This window comes from Thalassophryne amazonica, chromosome 6 (assembly GCF_902500255.1).
Source record: "Thalassophryne amazonica chromosome 6, fThaAma1.1, whole genome shotgun sequence".
Classification (NCBI taxonomy): Eukaryota; Metazoa; Chordata; class Actinopteri; order Batrachoidiformes; family Batrachoididae; genus Thalassophryne; species Thalassophryne amazonica.
This window is the reverse complement of record NC_047108.1, coordinates 86421833-86441615: the sequence shown is the minus strand read 5'-3', so window position 1 is coordinate 86441615 and position 19783 is coordinate 86421833. Positions and strand designations below refer to the sequence as shown.

Below are 19783 nucleotides of genomic sequence, written 5' to 3'. Positions count from 1 at the left end.
ATTTGTTTGCTTGTTATTTTTGGGAAGTAATAACCATTCCTACACAACTCTAGTAATACAGTATTTGTCAGGTCTACACAACTGCAAAGGGGAGGTATTACTGTATTGTTGGTTGCTTGGTTGGATTTATTTTTATTTGATCAAAATCATTCAAAAATGAATTAACTGATTTTCAGTAAGTGAACCAAAGTGGTCAAATTTTATGACTTATAGGAAAACATGGGCCAGAATTAGAATAAAGCTATTTAATCTATGCTGTGTATCTGCAGAAACAGTAGAACCAGGACTTTCTTAACAGTCCATTAAGGGGCGTTTTGGACCTTAATGGATCTATGCAGTCTTAGTGTCTTTGTAGTTTCTGTATTTCTGTGTAATAATAAAACTGTCAGCAGGGGCTCAGTGTGTTGGGGAACATGACTGGCTACAAGGTGAATGTCAGGTTTCAAAAACCTGTAGTAGATTAAACTTGAATTACATTTAAACTGTTGTTGTCATCAGCAACCAGAGGAACCTCTTCAGCCACAGACCACTCCTTCCCAAGTGCAGGACAATCAGACTGAAAAACCCCTTTGTCTTTCAGGCCATCAGACTGTACAACTCCTCACTCAGGTGGAGGAGGAGTAACAAGAAGACAGAGGTCAGGAATGAGAGGAACAGTAGTAGCCAGTATTGATCAGTATGTCTGATATTTACCTCCGCCAAGGAGGTTATGTTTTTGGTCGCGTTTGTTTGTTTGTCTGTCTGTCAGCAGGATAACTCAAAAAGTTTTGAACGGATTTTGATGAAATTTTGTGGAGAGGTTGGAAATGATGAGGAACAAGTGATTAAATTTTAGTGGTGATCCGGATCACGATCCAGATCCTGATGCTAACGCATTAGCATATCTATGGCATTTTCAATGTTAAAAGTTAGCATTAAGCAGTTGCAGCTGTCATCACGTTCGGGTTAATTTGTTTTCAAATTGTAATATTTCTTAAATTTATTTTTGTTGAAATTTTGTGGAGTGGTTGGAAATGACAAGAGGAACAAGTGATTAAATTTTAGCGGTGATCCGGATCACGATCCGGATCCCGATGCTAATGCGTTAGCATGTCTATGGCATTTTCAATGTTAAAAGTTAGCGTTAAGCAGTTGTAGCTGTCATCACGTTTGGGTGCATTTGTTTTCAAATTGTAATATTTCTTAAATTTATCTTTGTTTATACATTAATAATCTAATGATTATTTTATACAATTTTAGAGAAAGAGACAAAAAGAAATAGATCACTGTGCCAAGGAGGGAATCTCTTTAGGGTCAGTGACCCTATGGCCTTGTTTAGAGAAGTGTTTCATAAATGTTAAAAAAATTCATATATTTGCAGTTTAGTTGAATAATAAATTGAATTTTGTCTCATTTGTTTTTGTCTATAAGCACATGCAATATCAGTATCAGTGCTCAGATGACAGTAGCTTCTGGGAAAGGTGCAAGTTGCAATAAACTGTGATGCCAAGCGCTAAGGATACATGCTGTCCAGTCACAGCAGATGAAACTTTTTTTTACTACTGAGCAAACAAACATCATTGTTAGACTTTTTTAGGTTCAATGATTCCACGGCGTGTAGATGTTATGGCGTCAGTGAACCCATGGCCTTGGCGGAGGTTTGCAATCTCTGAGTGCTTATAGTTATATTGTGTATTTATACTGCAAGCTGTTTTTGTTTTTTTACTTTCACTTTTGATACTGTGTGCTTCTTACCCTGTGTGCTGCTACACAATGCTGCTGGAACCTCAATTTCCCTGAGGAAGTCTTCCCAAGGGATCAATAAAGTTCTATCTAATCTAATCTTAATGGGACTATTTCAAAATTATTGAAATGAGTGGCTACCACTTTTTTAAACTCAAGGACAAATAGGACCAACTGCTAGTCCACTCTCTATTCAGACCCCCCCCCCCCCCACACACACACACACACACACACACACACACACACACACACACACACACACACACACATACAAAAAATGTACATCATGGTGCTCAGTACAATATGCTTTATAAATAAACTTTGATTTTTCTTCTTCACCTTTATTTAACCAGGTAAAAAAAAAAACTCATTGAGATTAAAACCTCTTTTTCAAGAGTGACCTTTCACACGTAAACTGTAAAACTGTGAGTGTGTGTGGTGTTTTGGTGATAAGTGCTGTTCTGCTTGATGGTGCAGGTTTTTGGGCATGGTAAAGCCAACGGGGAGCCCACCTGGGCCCTGCTGCTCACAGCTAGCATCTGTGAGATTGGCATCATCATCGCCTCCCTAGATTCAGTTGCACCCATCTTGTCCATGTGAGTTTATTATCACACATGTCCACAGAGATTTTTCTCTCAACCTCACTTGCATATTTTAATCCTTGACCTGACCCAGAGGACAGAAAAAAGTTGATTCTGATTCTGTTTTTGGTCTTTCTGAAAACATAACTGATCACAACAGTCTCAAACATTTATTCACTCTTATTTATTTTTTTTCCATTTCCCTCTGCTTTCTTCCCTTTTAGGTTTTTCTTGATGTGCTACATGTTCGTCAATCTTGCTTGTGCCCTGCAGACTTTGCTGAGGACACCAAACTGGAGACCACGCTTTAAGTTCTACCACTGGTGAGTTTGTATCTGAAAATAAACACACAAATAAACTGTTGCTATTTCCGAGTACTGTGTACTCCTGATTTATGTCTGTTTTAATTCTACCTTTAGCTCAAATGATATATGAATCTGAACCTGTTTTCAAGTCTTTGCTGTGATCCAGCCAGTGGTAGCAATTCCCAGTTAGACCAAATGTGTGTTGTCTTGTCCCCCACAGGGCTCTTTCCTTCCTGGGTATGAGCATGTGCCTGTCGCTCATGTTTATCTGTTCCTGGTATTATGCAATAGTTGCCATGGGCATTGCCACCTGCATTTATAAATACATTGAATTCTGTGGGTAAGCAGCCTCACAAATCACTCACAGAAGTTGGTTATTGTGTTATTGTATTTACACATTATGACCACCCATTAGTATATCCTGCAGTGTGCCAGTAGATTGCAACATAATTATTCATCAGTTTACTAAAATACCATGGATGGAACAAGAATTCAATGTCTGTAATAGGAGATTTGTTTTTTCTTTTCGTTTTCTTTTTATTTGCTAAAGTGTGAACACGTTCAATTACATGGCAGAGTTCATGCTGATTTGTTTTGATTAACTTTGTGCTTACAGCCATTAACGCATACAAAATCCTCATTTATGCACTGCTGTCTACATCACGTTCCCACCCGCTGTTATTTATTGTGCTTTAACTCTTAGTAAAACACCCACAAAATTGTTTCCACCCCAATGTGTAAGGGTGATTCTTAGACTACGGGCACTTATTATGTCCTTTGATCATATTGTATGAAAAACAGAAAAAAGGGGAAATTTCACACTTTTATAGTTATCTTTACAATGAAAGTGTGTTAAGAAATTTGTTCTAGTAGTCTATGATGACTTTTTCACCTTTTTTCAGATCATTATATGCAAATATTGCCGTTTTGTGCTTGTCCCACACCCAGACTTTTGATCTTCAATGATAAAAATGAATGGTAAAGAAATGTTTTTTCTAATGTTTTAAAATATCTCTGAATAAAATATCAATAAAATAATCAAAACATAATTGGGGTATTCAATGTCATACAACTGTTGTGATTTTTTTAAACAAAATGTAGTTGTCCCACACTTGCCGTAATTTCCACCACAACACTGTAATGTCCCTTTAAACAGTTTGTATGAAAGATTGTTTGGGTAGTTTCTATGGAGATAAACAGTGACATCAGAGCACATGTATATAGCGCCAAATCACAACAAACAGTTGCCCCAAGGCGCTTTATATTGTAAGGCAATGGTGTGGTGGAAATTACATTTACAAGGCCAATAGTGCCCGTAGTTAAAGAATCACCCGTAAAGGTTTGGATTGCCCATGTAATTTAGCAGCCATTATCTGGGATCTTAGTAAACCGGTCCCACTATGTTCAGAATGTGTAGGAATGTAATCAGGCAGCTGACCAAGAAAGACAAGGTCATGTCAATGAGTTCAGGTGGTAAAGAATTATAACTTTAGAAGTAATCAGTCTGTAATCTAAGGTCAACAGAGCAACAACACATCATTTGGCTATAACTTTGTGTTTTGTATGTTTGTAATTAAATATATGTTATAATAGCTTCAAAGCACTGAAAACTTTGTTCAGTGGTTAAAAGTGGACAGACGTCATGTCATTAGAGGTCAAAAGCTTATTTTTCATTTTTAGAAAACAAAACTACATACAGACCTTTGTAACAGTGATTTTTTCAAAAAATTCTTCAGCTTGTCTGCAAAATGATGCCTGTGTATCAATATAGACATAGAGAGAGAAGTTTTCAAAGAGCTTTATTTCAACTAACTTCTGTATAATATAATGTAAAGCAATGTGAAAATAAAATACCATAGAATGGTGGTTTTAATTGCATCTTTCTCAAAAATGTCAAACGTCAACCTGGACCTTGTTAATTCTCTGTTAATGTTCTATGTGACAGAGCTGAGAAAGAGTGGGGTGATGGGATACGTGGAATTTCTCTCAGTGCTGCACGGTTTGCTCTTATGAGGGTGGAAGAGGGCCCACCACACACCAAGAACTGGAGGCAAGTCTGCTCCATCTACAACTTGTGAGCCAAGTCAAATTGATGCTTGTTTTAAGCTGGAAGTTATTACAAGATGTCTTTCATCAGGTCAGTCTAACGCAGAGACAGCTTGTCTGAATGACACTCATAATCCTCTTGCTACGCATGTTGTATAGACCTCAAATCCTGCTTCTGGTTGGCGTTGATGTGGAGCAGAATGTAGAGCAGCCTCGTCTGTTTTCGCTGACCAATCAGCTAAAAGCAGGGAAGGGTCTAACGATTGTCGGTACCTCAGTTCCAGGAACCTTCCTTGACAATTACATTGACGCTCAAAGAGCAGACCAGGTGTGTTTGCATTAACTGTGACACATCAGCAGTGGATGCAGGCCACACAAACTGTTTTATGTGTTTAAACACCTGCTTGTGTATGAACCTACAACTTCTGTGTGTCTGTGTAGTCTCTGCAAAAGCTGATGGAGAGAGAGAAGGTCAAAGGTTTCTCCCAGGTGGTCATCTCATCGAATCTGAGGGATGGTACGTCCCATCTGATCCAAGTTGGAGGACTGGGAGGCATGAAGCACAACACTGTGATGGTCAGCTGGCCTCACAACTGGAAGCAGCCCGAGTGTCACCAGCACTTTAGGAACTTTATCGGTAAGTCTTCAGCCTCTGGAAACATATGGAGCAATGTGAGCCTCGTTTTTGTTCTTGGATGGCAGATACCAAGCTGTTCTCGTTCCAAGGTTTCAAATTGGGACACATTTGAAGGTTTAGGATTGGTGTTAGTGGTATTCACAAAGCAGCTGTACTAATGTTGAAAGCCTAATTCCTCATGGGTCACTAATGCTGATTATATCTTCTATGTACAAATACTGATGCCACTCAGAACTGAACTCTTACAAAGCAAAGCTCTAACCAAAAAATATAAAGGATCTCTGAGGTTTATGGTCTTTACAATTTTGATGTTTATCCCTAAGATGCTTCATACATCCATTGATTCTCCCACTGTGTTTCTGCGTAAAGCCACCTCAAAGTGAGGAGTCCATTCTCATAACCTTCCCATAAATTCCCTAATTTTTGTTAATAAGATTTTTGGTTTTAAGATGGTCCAGGTTGTTCTTGACATAAGTCACCTCAGCAGATGATTTCACACATGACCTGGATTTAAAATTGAGTCAAGTATTGTAAGATAATCTAAATGTAGGATTCATCGTAATGCACCAAAGAACAGTGTTATCCAAAAAGTCAAAATTAGCCACACAGAGCATCTTACAGAGTCTTCATTGTTAAAATGTGTCAGTGGGTAAAGCTTTGTGAGATTGCAGAGTTGAAAGTTAAGTTCCATTGCAGAGTTAAGTTTTAACTACCTTGAATAAGAAAAAATTGGGCGATGTGAATAACGCAAATTTAAAAATGAATAAAGAAAATAAGATAGTGATTTTTTACATTTACTTTGACTTTTGACTATTTCACTGCAGAGAGTGTGAGCCCAAAAAACCCAACTGAACCCATGTTTTGTTTGGTCAGTTTCATTTCTTAACCCTCTAATATCCTCACATTTTTCAGTAGAATGTAGTAGATATCAATATGTGCTCTACCAAATGGCTGAGCTGACCATTAAATATACATCCATCCAAAAAAAGTAAGTTGGGCAATGAAATCAATCAATTTTATTTATATAGCGCCAAATCACAACAAACAGTTGCCCCAAGGCGCTTTATGTTGTAAGGCAAGGCCATACAATAATTACGTAAAAACCCCAATGGTCAAAACGACCCCCTGTGAGCAAGCACTTGGCGACAGTGGGAAGGAAAAACTCCCTTTTAACAGGAAGAAACCTCCAGCAGAACCAGGCTCAGGGAGGGGCAGTCTTCTGCTGGGACTGGTTGGGGCTGAGGGAGAGAACCAGGAAAAAGACATGCTGTGGAGGGGAACAGAGATCAATCACTAATGATTAAATGCAGAGTGGTGCATACAGAGCAAAAAGAGAAAGAAACACTCAGTGCATCATGGGAACCCCCCAGCAGTCTAAGTCTATAGCAGCATAACTAAGGGATGGTTCAGGGTCACCTGATCCAGCCCTAACTATAAGCTTTAGCAAAAAGGAAAGTTTTAAGCCTAATCTTAAAAGTAGAGAGGGTGTCTGTCTCCCTGATCTGAATTGGGAGCTGGTTCCACAGGAGAGGAGCCTGAAAGCTGAAGGCTCTGCCTCCCATTCTACTCTTACAAACCCTAGGAACTACAAGTAAGCCTGCAGTCTGAGAGCGAAGGGCTCTATTGGGGTTATATGGTACTATGAGGTCCCTAAGATAAGATGGGACCTGATTATTCAAAACCTTATAAGTAAGAAGAAGAATTTTAAATTCTATTCTAGAATTAACAGGAAGCCAATGAAGAGAGGCCAATATGGGTGAGATATGCTCTCTCCTTCTAGTCCCCGTTAGTACTCTAGCTGCAGCATTTTGAATTAACTGAAGGCTTTTTAGGGAACTTTTAGGACAACCTGATAATAATGAATTACAATAGTCCAGCCTAGAGGAAATAAATGCATGAATTAGTTTTTCAGCATCACTCTGAGACAAGACCTTTCTAATTTTAGAGATATTGCGTAAATGCAAAAAAGCAGTCCTACATATTTGTTTAATATGCGCTTTGAATGACATATCCTGATCAAAAATGACTCCAAGATTTCTCACAGTATTACTAAGAGGTCAGGGTAATGCCATCCAGAGTAAGGATCTGGTTAGACACCATGTTTCTAAGATTTGTGGGGCCAAGTACAATAACTTCAGTTTTATCTGAGTTTAAAAGCAGGAAATTAGAGGTCATCCATGTCTTTATGTCTGTAAGACAATCCTGAAGTTTAGCTAATTGGTGTGTGTCGTCTGGCTTCATGGATAGATAAAGCTGGGTATCATCTGCGTAACAATGAAAATTTAAGCAATGCTGTCTAATAATACTGCCTAAGGGAAGCATGTATAAAGTGAATAAAATTGGTCCTAGCACAGAATCTTGTGGAACTCCATAATTAACCTTAGTCTGTGAAGAAGATTCCCCATTTACATGAACAAATTGTAATCTATTAGATAAATATGATTCAAACCACCGCAGCGCAGTGCCTTTAATACCTATGGCATGCTCTAATCTCTGTAATAAAATTTTATGGTCAACAGTATCAAAAGCAGCACTGAGGTCTAACAGAACAAGCACAGAGATGAGTCCACTGTCTGAGGCCATAAGAAGATCATTTGTAACCTTCACTAATGCTGTTTCTGTACTATGATGAATTCTAAAACCTGACTGAAACTCTTCAAAATAGACCATTCCTCTGCAGGTGATCAGTTAGCTGTTTTACAACTACCCTTTCAAGAATTTTTGAGAGAAAAGGAAGGTTGGAGATTGGCCTATAATTAGATAGCTGGGTCAAGTGATGGCTTTTTAAGTAATGGTTTAATTACTGCCAACTTAAAAGCCTGTGGTACATAGCCAACTAATAAAGATAGATTGATCATATTTAAGATCGAAGCATTAAATAATGGTAGGGCTTCCTTGAGCAGCCTGGTAGGAATGGGGTCTAATAAACATGTTGATGGTTTGGATGAAGTAACTAATGAAAATAACTCAGACAGAACAATCTGAGAGAAAGAGTCTAACCAAATACCGGCATCACTGAAAGCAGCCAAAGATAACGATATGTCTTTGGGATGGTTATGAGTAATTTTTTCTCTAATAGTTAAAATTTTATTACAAAGAAAGTCATGAAGTCATTACTAGTTAAAGTTAAAGGAATACTCGGCTCAATAGAGCTCTGACTCTTTGTCAGCCTGGCTACAGTGCTGAAAAGAAACCTGGGGTTGTTCTTATTTTCTTCAATTAGTGATAAGTAGTAAGATGTCCTAGCTTTACGGCGGGCTTTTTCATAGAGCAACAGACTCTTTTCCAGGGTAAGTGAAGATCTTCTAAATTAGTGAGACGCCATTTCCTCTCCAACTTACGGGTTATCTGCTTTAAGCTGCAAGTTTGTGAGTTATACCACGGAGTCAGGCACTTCTGATTTAAAGCTCTTTTTTTCAGAGGAGCTACAGCATCCAAAGTTGTCTTCAATGAGGATGTAGAACTACTGACGAGATACTCTATCTCACTTACAGAGTTTAGGTAGCTACTCTGCACTGTGTTGGTATATGGCATTAGAGAACATAAAGAAGGAATCATATCCTTAAACCTAGTTACAGCGCTTTCTGAAAGACTTCTAGTGTAATGAAACTTATTCCCCACTGCTGGGTAGTTCATCAGAGTAAATGTAAATGTTATTAAGAAATGATCAGACAGAAGGGAGTTTTCAGGGAATACTGTTAAGTCTTCAATTTCCATACCATAAGTCAGAACAAGATCTAAGATATGATTAAAGTGGTGGGTGGACTCATTTACATTTTGAGCAAAGCCAATTGAGTCTAATAATAGATTAAATGCAGTGTTGAGGCTGTCATTCTCAGCATCTGTGTGGATGTTAAAATCGCCCACTATAATTATCTTATCTGAGCTAAGCACTAAGTCAGACAAAAGTTCTGAAAATTCACAGAGAAACTCACAGTAACGACCAGGAGGACGATAGATAACAACAAATAAAACTGGTTTTTGGGACTTCCAATTTGGATGGACAAGACTAAGAGTCAAGCTTTCAAATTAATTAAAGCTCTGTCTGGGTTTTTGATTAATTAATAAGCTGGAATGGAAGATTGCTGCTAATCCTCCGCCTCGGCCCGTGCTACGAGCATTCTGGCAGTTAGTGTGACTCGGGGGTGTTGACTCATTTAAACTAACATATTCATCCTGCTGTAACCAGGTTTCTGTAAGGCAGAATAAATCAATATGTTGATCAATTATTATATCATTTACTAACAGGGACTTAGAAGAGAGAGACCTAATGTTTAATAGACCACATTTAACTGTTTTAGTCTGTGGTGCAGTTGAAGGTGCTATATTATTTTTTCTTTTTGAATTTTTATGCTTAAATAGATTTTTGCTGGTTATTGGTGGTCTGGGAGCAGGCACCGTCTCTACGGGGATGGGGTAATGAGGGGATGGCAGGGGGAGAGAAGCTGCAGAGAGGTGTGTAAGACTACAACTCTGCTTCCTGGTCCCAACCCTGGATAGTCACGGTTTGGAGGATTTAAGAAAATTGGCCAGATTTCTAGAAATGAGAGCTGCTCCATCCAAAGTGAGATGGATGCCGTCTCTCCTAACAAGACCAGGTTTTCCCCAGAAGCTTTGCCAGTTATCTATGAAGCCCACCTCATTTTTTGGACACCACTCAGACAGCCAGCAATTCAAGGAGAACATGCGGCTAAACATGTCACTCCCGGTCTGATTGGGGAGGGGCCCAGAGAAAACTACAGAGTCCGACATTGTTTTTGCAAAGTTACACACCGATTCAATGTTAATTTTAGTGACCTCCGATTGGGGTAACCGGGTGTCATTACTGCCGACGTGAATTACAATCTTACCAAATTTACACTTAGCCTTAGCCAGCAGTTTCAAATTTCCTTCAATGTCGCCTGCTCTGGCCCCCGGAAGACAATTGACTATGGTTGCTGGTGTCACTACCTTCACATTTCTCAAAACAGAGTCGCCAATAACCAGAGTTTGATCCTCGGCGGGTGTGTCGCCGAGTGGGGAAAAACGGTTAGAAATGTGAACGGGTTGGCGGTGTACACGGGGCTTCTGTTTAGGACTACGCTTCCTCCTCACAATCACCCAGTCGGCCTGCTTTCCCGGCTGCTCGGGATCTGCCAGAGGGAGACTAACGGCGGCTAAGCTACCTTGGTCCGCACCGATTACAGGGGCCTGGCTAGCTGTAGAATTTTCCACGGTGCGGAGCCGAGTCTCCAATTCGCCCAGCCTGGCCTCCAAAGCTACGAATAAGCTACACTTATTACAAGTACCATTACTGCTAAAGGAGGCCGAGGAATAACTAAACATTTCACACCCAGACCAGAAAAGTGCAGGAGAGACAGGAGAAGCCGCCATGCTAAACTGGCTAAGAGCTAGTAGCTGCGCTAAGCTAGTGGATTCCTAAAAACACACAAAGTGAATAATGTGTAAATAATTTAGAGGTGATTCAGCAGAGGGAGTACTTTAGTTAAGGCACGTGAAGATTACACTGTGAAACAAATCGTTATCTAGGTAACTAGATCAATCTAACTGCGCAGATTAAACAGCTAACAGATACAACAAAACACCGCTGTGCTCCGGAACAGGAAGTGATACAATACCGCAGTGAGAGCCAACCACCAGTAGAGGCAAGCTTGCCTCTACTGGTGGCTGGCAATGAAAGCATTTACTACTTTGTAATGTTGCCATTTTTTTTCTCACAACACATAAAATACATTTTGGCATTGAAGCTAGCAAGTAATGAAATGTTTCAGGTGGTTTTTGGCCCATTCTTCCTGCAAACATGTCTTAAGGTGTATTAACAGTACTGAGTCGTTGTTGCATTTTTGTTGTTGGTTTTTTTTTTTTTTCTTTCTTTCTTTTTCATTTCAAAATTTTGCCTACATTCTCTATTGGGGACAGGTCATGACTGCAAGCAGGCTGGTCTACTTACTGTACCTTCTCCCATGCCTTTGTAATGTGTGCAGAATGTGGTTTTGCATTGTCTTGTTGAAAAATGCTTGGATGTCCCTGGAAAAGATATCATCTTGAAGCCAGCAGATGTTGCTCTAAAATCTTAATGAACTTTTCTGCATTAATGCTGCCATCACACAAGTGTAAATTATGTTTGAAAAGTGCACTGACACAACGCCATACCATGACAGACCCTGGACATGTCACTGATACTAGTCTGGGTCATCATTTTTTGCTTTTGGTACAGAGCACACTGTGTCCATTTCTTCCAATAAATAAATAAATAAATAATCTGGAATACTGTTTGTCTGACCACAATACTTTTCCACTATGTGATGGTCCAACCCAGATGCCTCTGAGCCCAGAAAGTCTATGCCTCTAATGGACAAGGTTAACACGTGGCTTCTGTTTTGCACAGTTTGAAGTGGTATTTGTGAATGAAACTCCATATTGTTGTGCTTGAAAAAAGGTTTCCCAAAGAAACCCTTTAGTTAAATCAGCTTTTGATGAATCATGGTTCTTGATGCAGTGTCATCTGAGGGATCAGAGATCAGAGGTCTTTAGCTTAGGCTTGCAGCCTTGAACCTTTACATGCTAATTCATCCAGCTTCCTTGAACAGATATTGTGAACTACCAGCCCAGTCTCACTTTTTTTTTTTTTTCATGCTCCCGTGATGAAATGAGTCAAATTTTCGTGACGGGGTTTCTTTTTAACTCACTGTTACTAACCCGACTCCTACCCCCAACCCTAACCATAACCACCCCGACCCCCGCTTTACTTTTAATTTCGTGCAGCCATCACGGAATGAATTAGAATGAATTTGTGCTGCTGTGACGAAAATGAAGCAGACTAAATAAAACCACAGCAGTATCAACAGCCGTCTCTGCGGCTGGCAGAACCCGTGACAAATAATCCTGCTGTCAGAGGAATGTTTTCGTATATCAGCTGTCTCTGTCTCTCTGTTTCTTTCTCAGCAAAGCCATATCTTCGTTTCCTCTGCAGAGGTGGTGAGAGAGACAACTATTGCAAGTTTGGCCTTGCTGGTTCCTAAGAACATCTCCAGCTACCCTTCGAATGGCGAGCGCTTCACTGAAGGCCACATAGACGTGTGGTGGATCGTCCACGACGGAGGCATGCTGATGCTTCTGCCCTTCCTGCTGCGCCAGCATAAAGTGGGAAAGTAAACACGGCGCGACATTCTGTGCTTGCGTTTGATATATGATTTGTCAGACTTGTTTTTCTGGTTTGTGTCGTAGGTGTGGAGGAAATGCAAGATGCGCATTTTCACAGTAGCGCAGATGGATGACAACAGCATCCAGATGAAGAAAGATCTCATCACCTTCCTTTATCACCTTCGCATTGATGCCGAGGTGGAGGTGGTGGAGATGGTGAGAGACGTGTCGGACACGTTTTCTCCACAAAGAGCAGGGATTGTTTGTTGATTTACATGTTTTGTTTTGTTTTGGTTTTTTTTTTATCAATAGATCAGAATTTTCTTACATAATCAGATATAATAAGTACATGACCTCCTGTTTCATTGAGTGGAATTGTCCTTTAAAGTTTGACAGTGACATCTCAGTCTACACCTACGAGAAGACGCTCATTATGGAACAACGCTCACAGATCCTCAAACAGATGCATCTAACCAAGAATGAGAAGGAGAGAGAGGTAAGCTAAAATGCAGCACCTGAAGGGTTTTCATTTTAATCTCAACAAAATAAAGTCAACGTTTTGTTCTAATTTGAGAAAAATCCCTTAAAGGATGTTAGATAATATCTGTGCTAATTTTTTGTTTTATGTTAGCTATTAAGTATTTTTGTTATTTGTTTGGAAGTTCTGAGAAATATAAGTTAGGTTTTACTTTATCATGTGTCCAAGTCTCAGACATAGGGAGATCTCCCCCTGTTGGTGAGAGCCAGTAACATTAGAAATGTGAGGCTAAACCACACCTACGTTAACACCCACAAGGTATAAAAAGTGTTGTATGACTCATTTTAGGGGCCTTTCACAAGATGGACACTGTCTGTGAGGGTCCCAGTGTTGTGTGTTGGGGGGGTGTGGCTGGACATTTTGGTGTTCTTTTCTTTTCTTTGCTCTCCAGGTGGTATGAAAACTGATTTGTCTGTGGAGAAGGTGCTGGCAGAAGAGTCCTTCACCCTCATCAACAGTATGTGCAGCACCTGTGAATGGTGCTCACATGCAACCTTAAAGACTTTCAGCTGAAGCAGATAATTAGACGGCGTTCTGCATTTAAGCCATGTGTGATTCAAGCAGAATTGCCGGGAACTCGACCTTGTGATGTTCGTTTGTGAGACGCTGAGGACCGCGCCTGGGTTTGACACATCGTGCCTCTGAAGGAAGAAGGGTGAGGGACACATGCTGTCAGCACACATCAGAGGTGATTAATTATTTGACTAATTGTTGATAGTAACTTGGTATTTTGTTACGCAGTATATTTGAATTGTGATGAGAATTGTGCAGCTCGCTTCTCACTGCCGTGGCGTGCGGACTGGTGATCCTCCACCTGTTGTGAGAAGCTGCTCATTTACATAAAGCTTGAAATACAGACCTGAATGTGTTGCTGATGGTGTGTGTCTTTTGAAGGATATTGGTTGTAACTGCTGACTTACCTCACCTCTTCTATCCTTCGCAGAGAGTCGGTTTGTCGTGTCCACCTGGGGGGTGTTTGGCGGTAAAGTGAGTCCAGAAGCGCCGGGCTTCGATCCTTTTGGGCGCTGGAGAGCGTGCCAGCCTTCACTCCACCAGAATGACGCTGTTTTAGTTTCTACACTTTATTATGCACCAGAGGGTGAAAAAATAAATTGTTTTTGTTATTGGAACCGCTTTCTGGTTATTTTAGCGCTGGGTTCCGTCGGATGCAGGTCCGCTCCTCAACCCGCGTCGACACATAACACCCAGGCCTGGTTTCTAACATGACCTTGAATAAACTCAAAATGAGGAATACAATGGTTTGGTTTTTGGTAAGGGGCAGAATTTTACATAAAAGAACCAGGTAGAAATAACAAGGACATGTTGCACTGAATTCATATCAGGTCAGATTTTGGCTGAGGTCATACATGTCAACCTATACGGATTGTCTGTAAATTATACGGATTTTTCTGGGTTTCAGAGTCATACGGACGTACAAATAAAGTCTTACGGATATTCAGGGTTTGGTCTGCCATTGAAGCAATGCTTCGATCCACTAGTTTGTTGGTTCGTTGATTCGCTGCTCTTCAGAAATGGCAAGTCCGCTTCTTAACCCCTCTCAAAGCCATTAAAATACCATGAGTCACTTTTGTGTGTATTAAAGTCACTAACTGGGACTCTTGTCTTGTTGTAGTCAAGAAACGATAATTGTCCTCTGTTCCATTGGCACAGCTCCAAATGCTGCGCAGCTCTCTGCTGAGACAGAGTCCAGTCGGAAGTAATAACTTCAAAACGAATTGCCGCTTTAAATAAAATGACACCTCTTACACACGCTGTGTAATACAGACAAGAAATGACAATCGACTAAAACTTTTTTTTCCTCTCAAAATGAGACGTGCTGTATTCTTTATGAATTACATCCTGACATGCAGCACAGCCGACTGCAACAGTTCAACTCAGATGTATGGAAAGACATTTATGCCAATAATGTCTGAAAGGAAATGCTTTTGACAATAACTAGAGATTTTGTTTATTCTTATTTATGTCCAGAGATCAAGGATCCACCATGTAGAGTTTATTATGTCCAAAGTTTAAGGATCCAGTGACCAATTTCATATTTATTTACTTTAAGACTTAATAAAATGTTGTTCAATTTCAATTTCAATTTAATTGGCTTATAAAGCGCCAAATCACAACAAAATCTGTCTCAAGGCGCCTCACATAGAACAGTTCAACATAAAAAAATTTAAATAAATAAATAAAAAAAATTTAAAATTCAAATACATAATTAAAAACAGAAGTAAAATAATAAAACAGATAAAAATAAAAACTATTCATAAGAAAGAGAATAAAAATAGGCTTTAAGTCTTGACTTAAAAATGTCCACGGACTCCGACTGTCTCACGGTTGAAGGAAGACCGTTCCACAGAGCAGGTGCATGATAAGAAAAAGCTCTTTGACCCGGTGACATAGAAAACCTGTAAAGCCTACTTTTAGTACACAAAAAATTCACAAGAGGTATCGATAAGGGAATCGATATGGAATCGGATCAATAAGCGGAATCAATACGCCTCACTCAAGGCCTGCCCACAGGCGAATGACGTCACCGACACGCGTGAAAAAACTCACGCATGCGCACGAGGGTTCAAGCATGTCTGACGTAAAAACATATGAATCAAATCCATTTATTTTTTGAAAAAAATAAAAAGGACCGCTTTTTTCATCACAGACCTCGTATATTTAAAATGTGTTTAATATGTGTAAAAGAATAAAAAGAAACACACAAAGATGTTGAAATTGTGTGTATGTGTGTTGTGGGGGGCGGGGGGGGGGGGGAGTGCAGCTATTCATTTGTTCTCTGATGGGGGTTCACTCTCCCACACTTTGAAAACCCCTGGGTTAGACCTTACTTGTGTGAAGCACCTTGAGGCAACTTTGTTGTGATTTGACACTATATAAATGAAATGAATTGAATTTAACTCAAACAGTTTGGATCCATTATGGATTAAACATGATATAAGGGTTGTGTGTTCATCAAAGAAATGATAATGTAGTTGAATTTAACATACAACCACATAATGAATCACAAAGAAATAATTTATGTGAATCTGTGTCACATGCATAAGGAATATGTGTTTTTGTCACCACATGGTGCAACCTGGAATTTTAGCCAGTTCATCATAAAAATCTCTCGTGACAACAAATCTGCCTGTGTTGTGTCTCCAATTATCAGCTGTCAGATTAATTTATGATGTGATGGTGTCGTCTGTGTCTGGACTTGTCTTTATGTTATAGTAGAGGGAGTGAATTCTAGAGGGAAGTGAGACGTTAAACCTAATTTCCATACTTTTTCCATCATCACAGATCCAAAGTATTACAGATTCATCCCGTGGGTCTATCCGTCGCAAAAACCCTAATACACTGCGCTCTCAGCGCAGCACTGAGGAGAGCGTCAGCTTGGCGGAAAAACCAGAAGAGGAGGTAAAGCTGAAATAACTGTTCGTCATCTCACATTCACTTCACACCCTCCATTCTGCTCTAACATCTGTGTGAACACATTCTTCATCTCATTATCACAATAGCACCACCAACACCTCCTTTCCCCATGGTTGCTCCCCTTTGGAATCTTCGCCATCCATAGATTTTTTTATTTTTATTTTTTAAACCAACTAACAGATGTGTTTGTGTTTCTTTTTGATGTCACCCTGTCACAACATCTCCGTGCCCTTCTGTCAGTCTGAGGCTGTGTGTAACCCAACACAGGTTGAGTCGATCCACAGGAAGAACATCTCCACAGCAGCCGGTACCACGTCACCTACTGTGCCTGCAGGGGGCACTGCAAGCTGGAAGGAAGACAAGGGCACAGACAAGGTCAAGAATCACAAAGCAGCAGCAAACTTGGAAGTGGCCAAGGAACTCTTCAGCATGAAGCCGTGAGTGGTCTGTCTGTTTCCCTTCAGCTGCAGACATGATGCACAACCACACGCTCTGCACAATCATATGTGCAGCTCCACATGTGGCATACCACGTATGGATCATCACACATTTCACCATGCGTGGTATGCCACAGCACCACCTGTGCACATGTGGCACTACACATGTGCACAGGTCAAAAGTAAATGTTTATGCACGTCGACCACACACACATGTTGCAGTTATACTCGTGACGAGCAAAACGTTGGTCTTGGCTCATTAACAAACATTCATAATTTTTTTTTCCTTCAAACCTCGCTACAGGGAATGGGAGAACTTGTAAGTGTTCAGTATTTTGCGGTGGAGGATCTGTGATCTAAGCAGCTCTCTGATTGTTTTGGTGTGGTTTTTTAATGACTATGTCTTTCATCAGGAATCAGTCTGATGTCAGGCGCATGCATACAGCTTTGCGGCTCAATGAAGTCATCGTAAAGAAGTCCAAGGAGGCAAAACTTGTGCTGCTCAACATGCCTGGACCACCCAAGAATCGCATAGGTGATGAAAATTGTATCCTTTATTCACCCCTTATCTCACTTTCACGGATCTGCAACCCAAATGGTCACAGTTTGAAACCTTGTCCCTACCTTGTGTAACCTTGTCCATGTTGAGCTGGGATGTTCCATTATCTTGTTTTAGTCGTGGCTGAATTTTCAACAGTTTTGCTGTCAAAACCTGAGATTAATCCCTGCATTGCCATGGGGCCTGTAACTCAGCGTTACAACCTGGGTAAAGTTTCCCAAAGTACCACGGTGAAGTTATACTGCAGGTGCGCTGCTTTTATTTTTGCACACATCTTGTGGTACGTCCTCAATGTGCACTCTCCAACCATGTGAATCATAATGGATTTAAAATAAAACAATCAAGATGTGCTGGTAGTTTCATTTTTTTTTTTTTATTCCAGTGTAGTTTAACCTTCCAAAAAACAAAAACAACAACAACAAAAACACTACATTACAGTATAGGAATTACAGCCAATTTATGCACAGTTCCGCCATCTTCAGGGGCCATAAGTAATTAGACAAAGAAAATATAAGGATAATTGTTCATACAAATCATCACTGAAAGTGATCTGCTATCTGATTATACTGAATGTTTTAATCTTGATGTAGCTCAGGGAGTTTGTTGCCACTCAGGACACAATTAACAGGATGCATACAGCACATTAACTTCATTTAATACAATAACTGGTAAAAACAGAGTTAACAATGGTCTTAAAATCTGGGAATTACAAACACACAAAAGCAAGAGCAATGTGAGATTCCTCACATCCACCAATCTGAATCACCTCAAAAATTCAGTGGAGTCTTCCATGACCTAATGTCTCTCTGTGGTGCAAATTTGGTGAGAATCTGTAGTAGTTTTGATATAATCCTTCAAAGCCTATATAAACTGAAATCTTGATCCAGAATCCAGATCACATCCAAAAATTAATTCACTGATTAACATCACTTTGAGCAGGTAGGAAGAGTTCATCAGAGAAATCACCTGCTGGAGTCAGTAGCTGCAAAGAAAACCTGCACCCTCTCAGTCCTTTCTGGATTACTTTGGACACCACTGTTGTAGAGCGTCTGATGCAGATGGAAAAGCGCTATATAAATGCAGTCTAATTACCATTTATGTCTATGCAATGGTGTTTTTCATTTTAAAAAATAAATGAATGAATAATAATAATAATAATAGTACTTGGGTGGCGCGGTGGCTTAGTGGTTCACAATGTTGTCTCACAGCAAGAAAGTCATGGGATCACTTCCCACTCAGGCCTTTCTGTGTTGAGTTTGTGTTCACTTGGGTTCCCTCTGGGTGGTCCTGATTCTTCCCACTTCCAAAGACATGCAGGTGAGTTGGTGACTCTAATTGGCCGTGGGTGTGATTATGAATGAGTGTGTTTGTCTATAAGTGGCCTCTGATAGATTGGCGTCCTGTCCATGGTGTACGCCACCTCTCACCCTCAGGCTGACAGGCTCCAGCCCTCGTGACCCTTAATTGGAGTTTGTGGCTATAAAAAATGAATTAATTCATTAATAATAATAAATCTGATGAGCAAATGAATCTGGACTTTCCTTCACTTTGAGTCTTCCTCAGACATGGAGTTCCTTGAGGTCCTCACTGAAGGTCTTAATCGGGTGCTCCTGGTGCGTGGAGGTGGGCGCGAGGTGATTACCATCTACTCCTGAAGGCCTTTTAATGACATTGACACATGGTGTCTCGACGGATTCCGCCCTCCCCTTCGTCCAATTCTGCACTGTTCTGCATAAATCCTTCACTGCCTGTCTTCATGACTGCTGTTTTCAGGTGACCTCTACCCATTTAGCCGCATCTGTTATTGTTTAACACTGGTAGCACCTGGGTCATTGTGAAATACGAGGTCTGTCAATAAAGTGTAGGTCTTTTTTATTTTTTTCAAAAACTATATGGATTTCATTCATATGTTTTTACGTCAGACATGCTTGAACCCTCGTGCGCATGCGTGAGTTTTTCCACGCCTGTCGGTGACGTCATTCGCCTGTGAGCACTCCTTGTGGGAGGAGTCGTCCAGCCCCTCGTCGGAATTCCTTTGTCTGAGAAGTTGCTGAGAGACTGGCGCTTTGTGTGATCAAAATGTTTTCTAAACCTGTGAGGCACATCGAAGTGGACACGGTTCGAAAAATTAAGCTGGTTTTCAGTGAAAATTTTAACGGCTGATGAGAGATTTTGAGGTGATACTGTCGCTTCCCATGGTGCGAGACGTCACGCAGCGCTCCCAGGCGCCGTCGTCAGCCTGTTTCAAGCTGAAAACCTCCACATTTCAGGCTCTATTGATCCAGGACGTCGCGAGAGAACAGAGAAGTTTCAGAAGAAGTCGGTTTCAGCATTGTATCCGGATATTCCACTGTTAAAGGAGATTTTTTTAATGAAAGAC

General features: G+C 40.4%; 1 protein-coding gene across 1 annotated transcript in view; it reads left to right on the top strand.

Moving 5' to 3' along the window:
- slc12a5b (solute carrier family 12 member 5b) overlaps positions 1-19212 on the top strand; it is a 93759-nt gene extending 74547 nt beyond the window's left edge. The window contains exons 14-27 of the mRNA XM_034172700.1: positions 2200-2318; positions 2528-2626; positions 2829-2948; positions 4554-4658; positions 4814-4982; positions 5096-5291; positions 12265-12434; positions 12519-12650; positions 12823-12930; positions 16276-16392; positions 16648-16844; positions 17149-17163; positions 17258-17391; positions 18967-19212. Coding sequence (XP_034028591.1) covers positions 2200-2318; positions 2528-2626; positions 2829-2948; positions 4554-4658; positions 4814-4982; positions 5096-5291; positions 12265-12434; positions 12519-12650; positions 12823-12930; positions 16276-16392; positions 16648-16844; positions 17149-17163; positions 17258-17391; positions 18967-19058 — 1773 coding nt within the window. The 3' untranslated portion in view covers positions 19059-19212. The remainder of the gene's footprint in view (positions 1-2199; positions 2319-2527; positions 2627-2828; positions 2949-4553; positions 4659-4813; positions 4983-5095; positions 5292-12264; positions 12435-12518; positions 12651-12822; positions 12931-16275; positions 16393-16647; positions 16845-17148; positions 17164-17257; positions 17392-18966) is intronic.
- Positions 19213-19783: the final 571 nt, after the last annotated feature.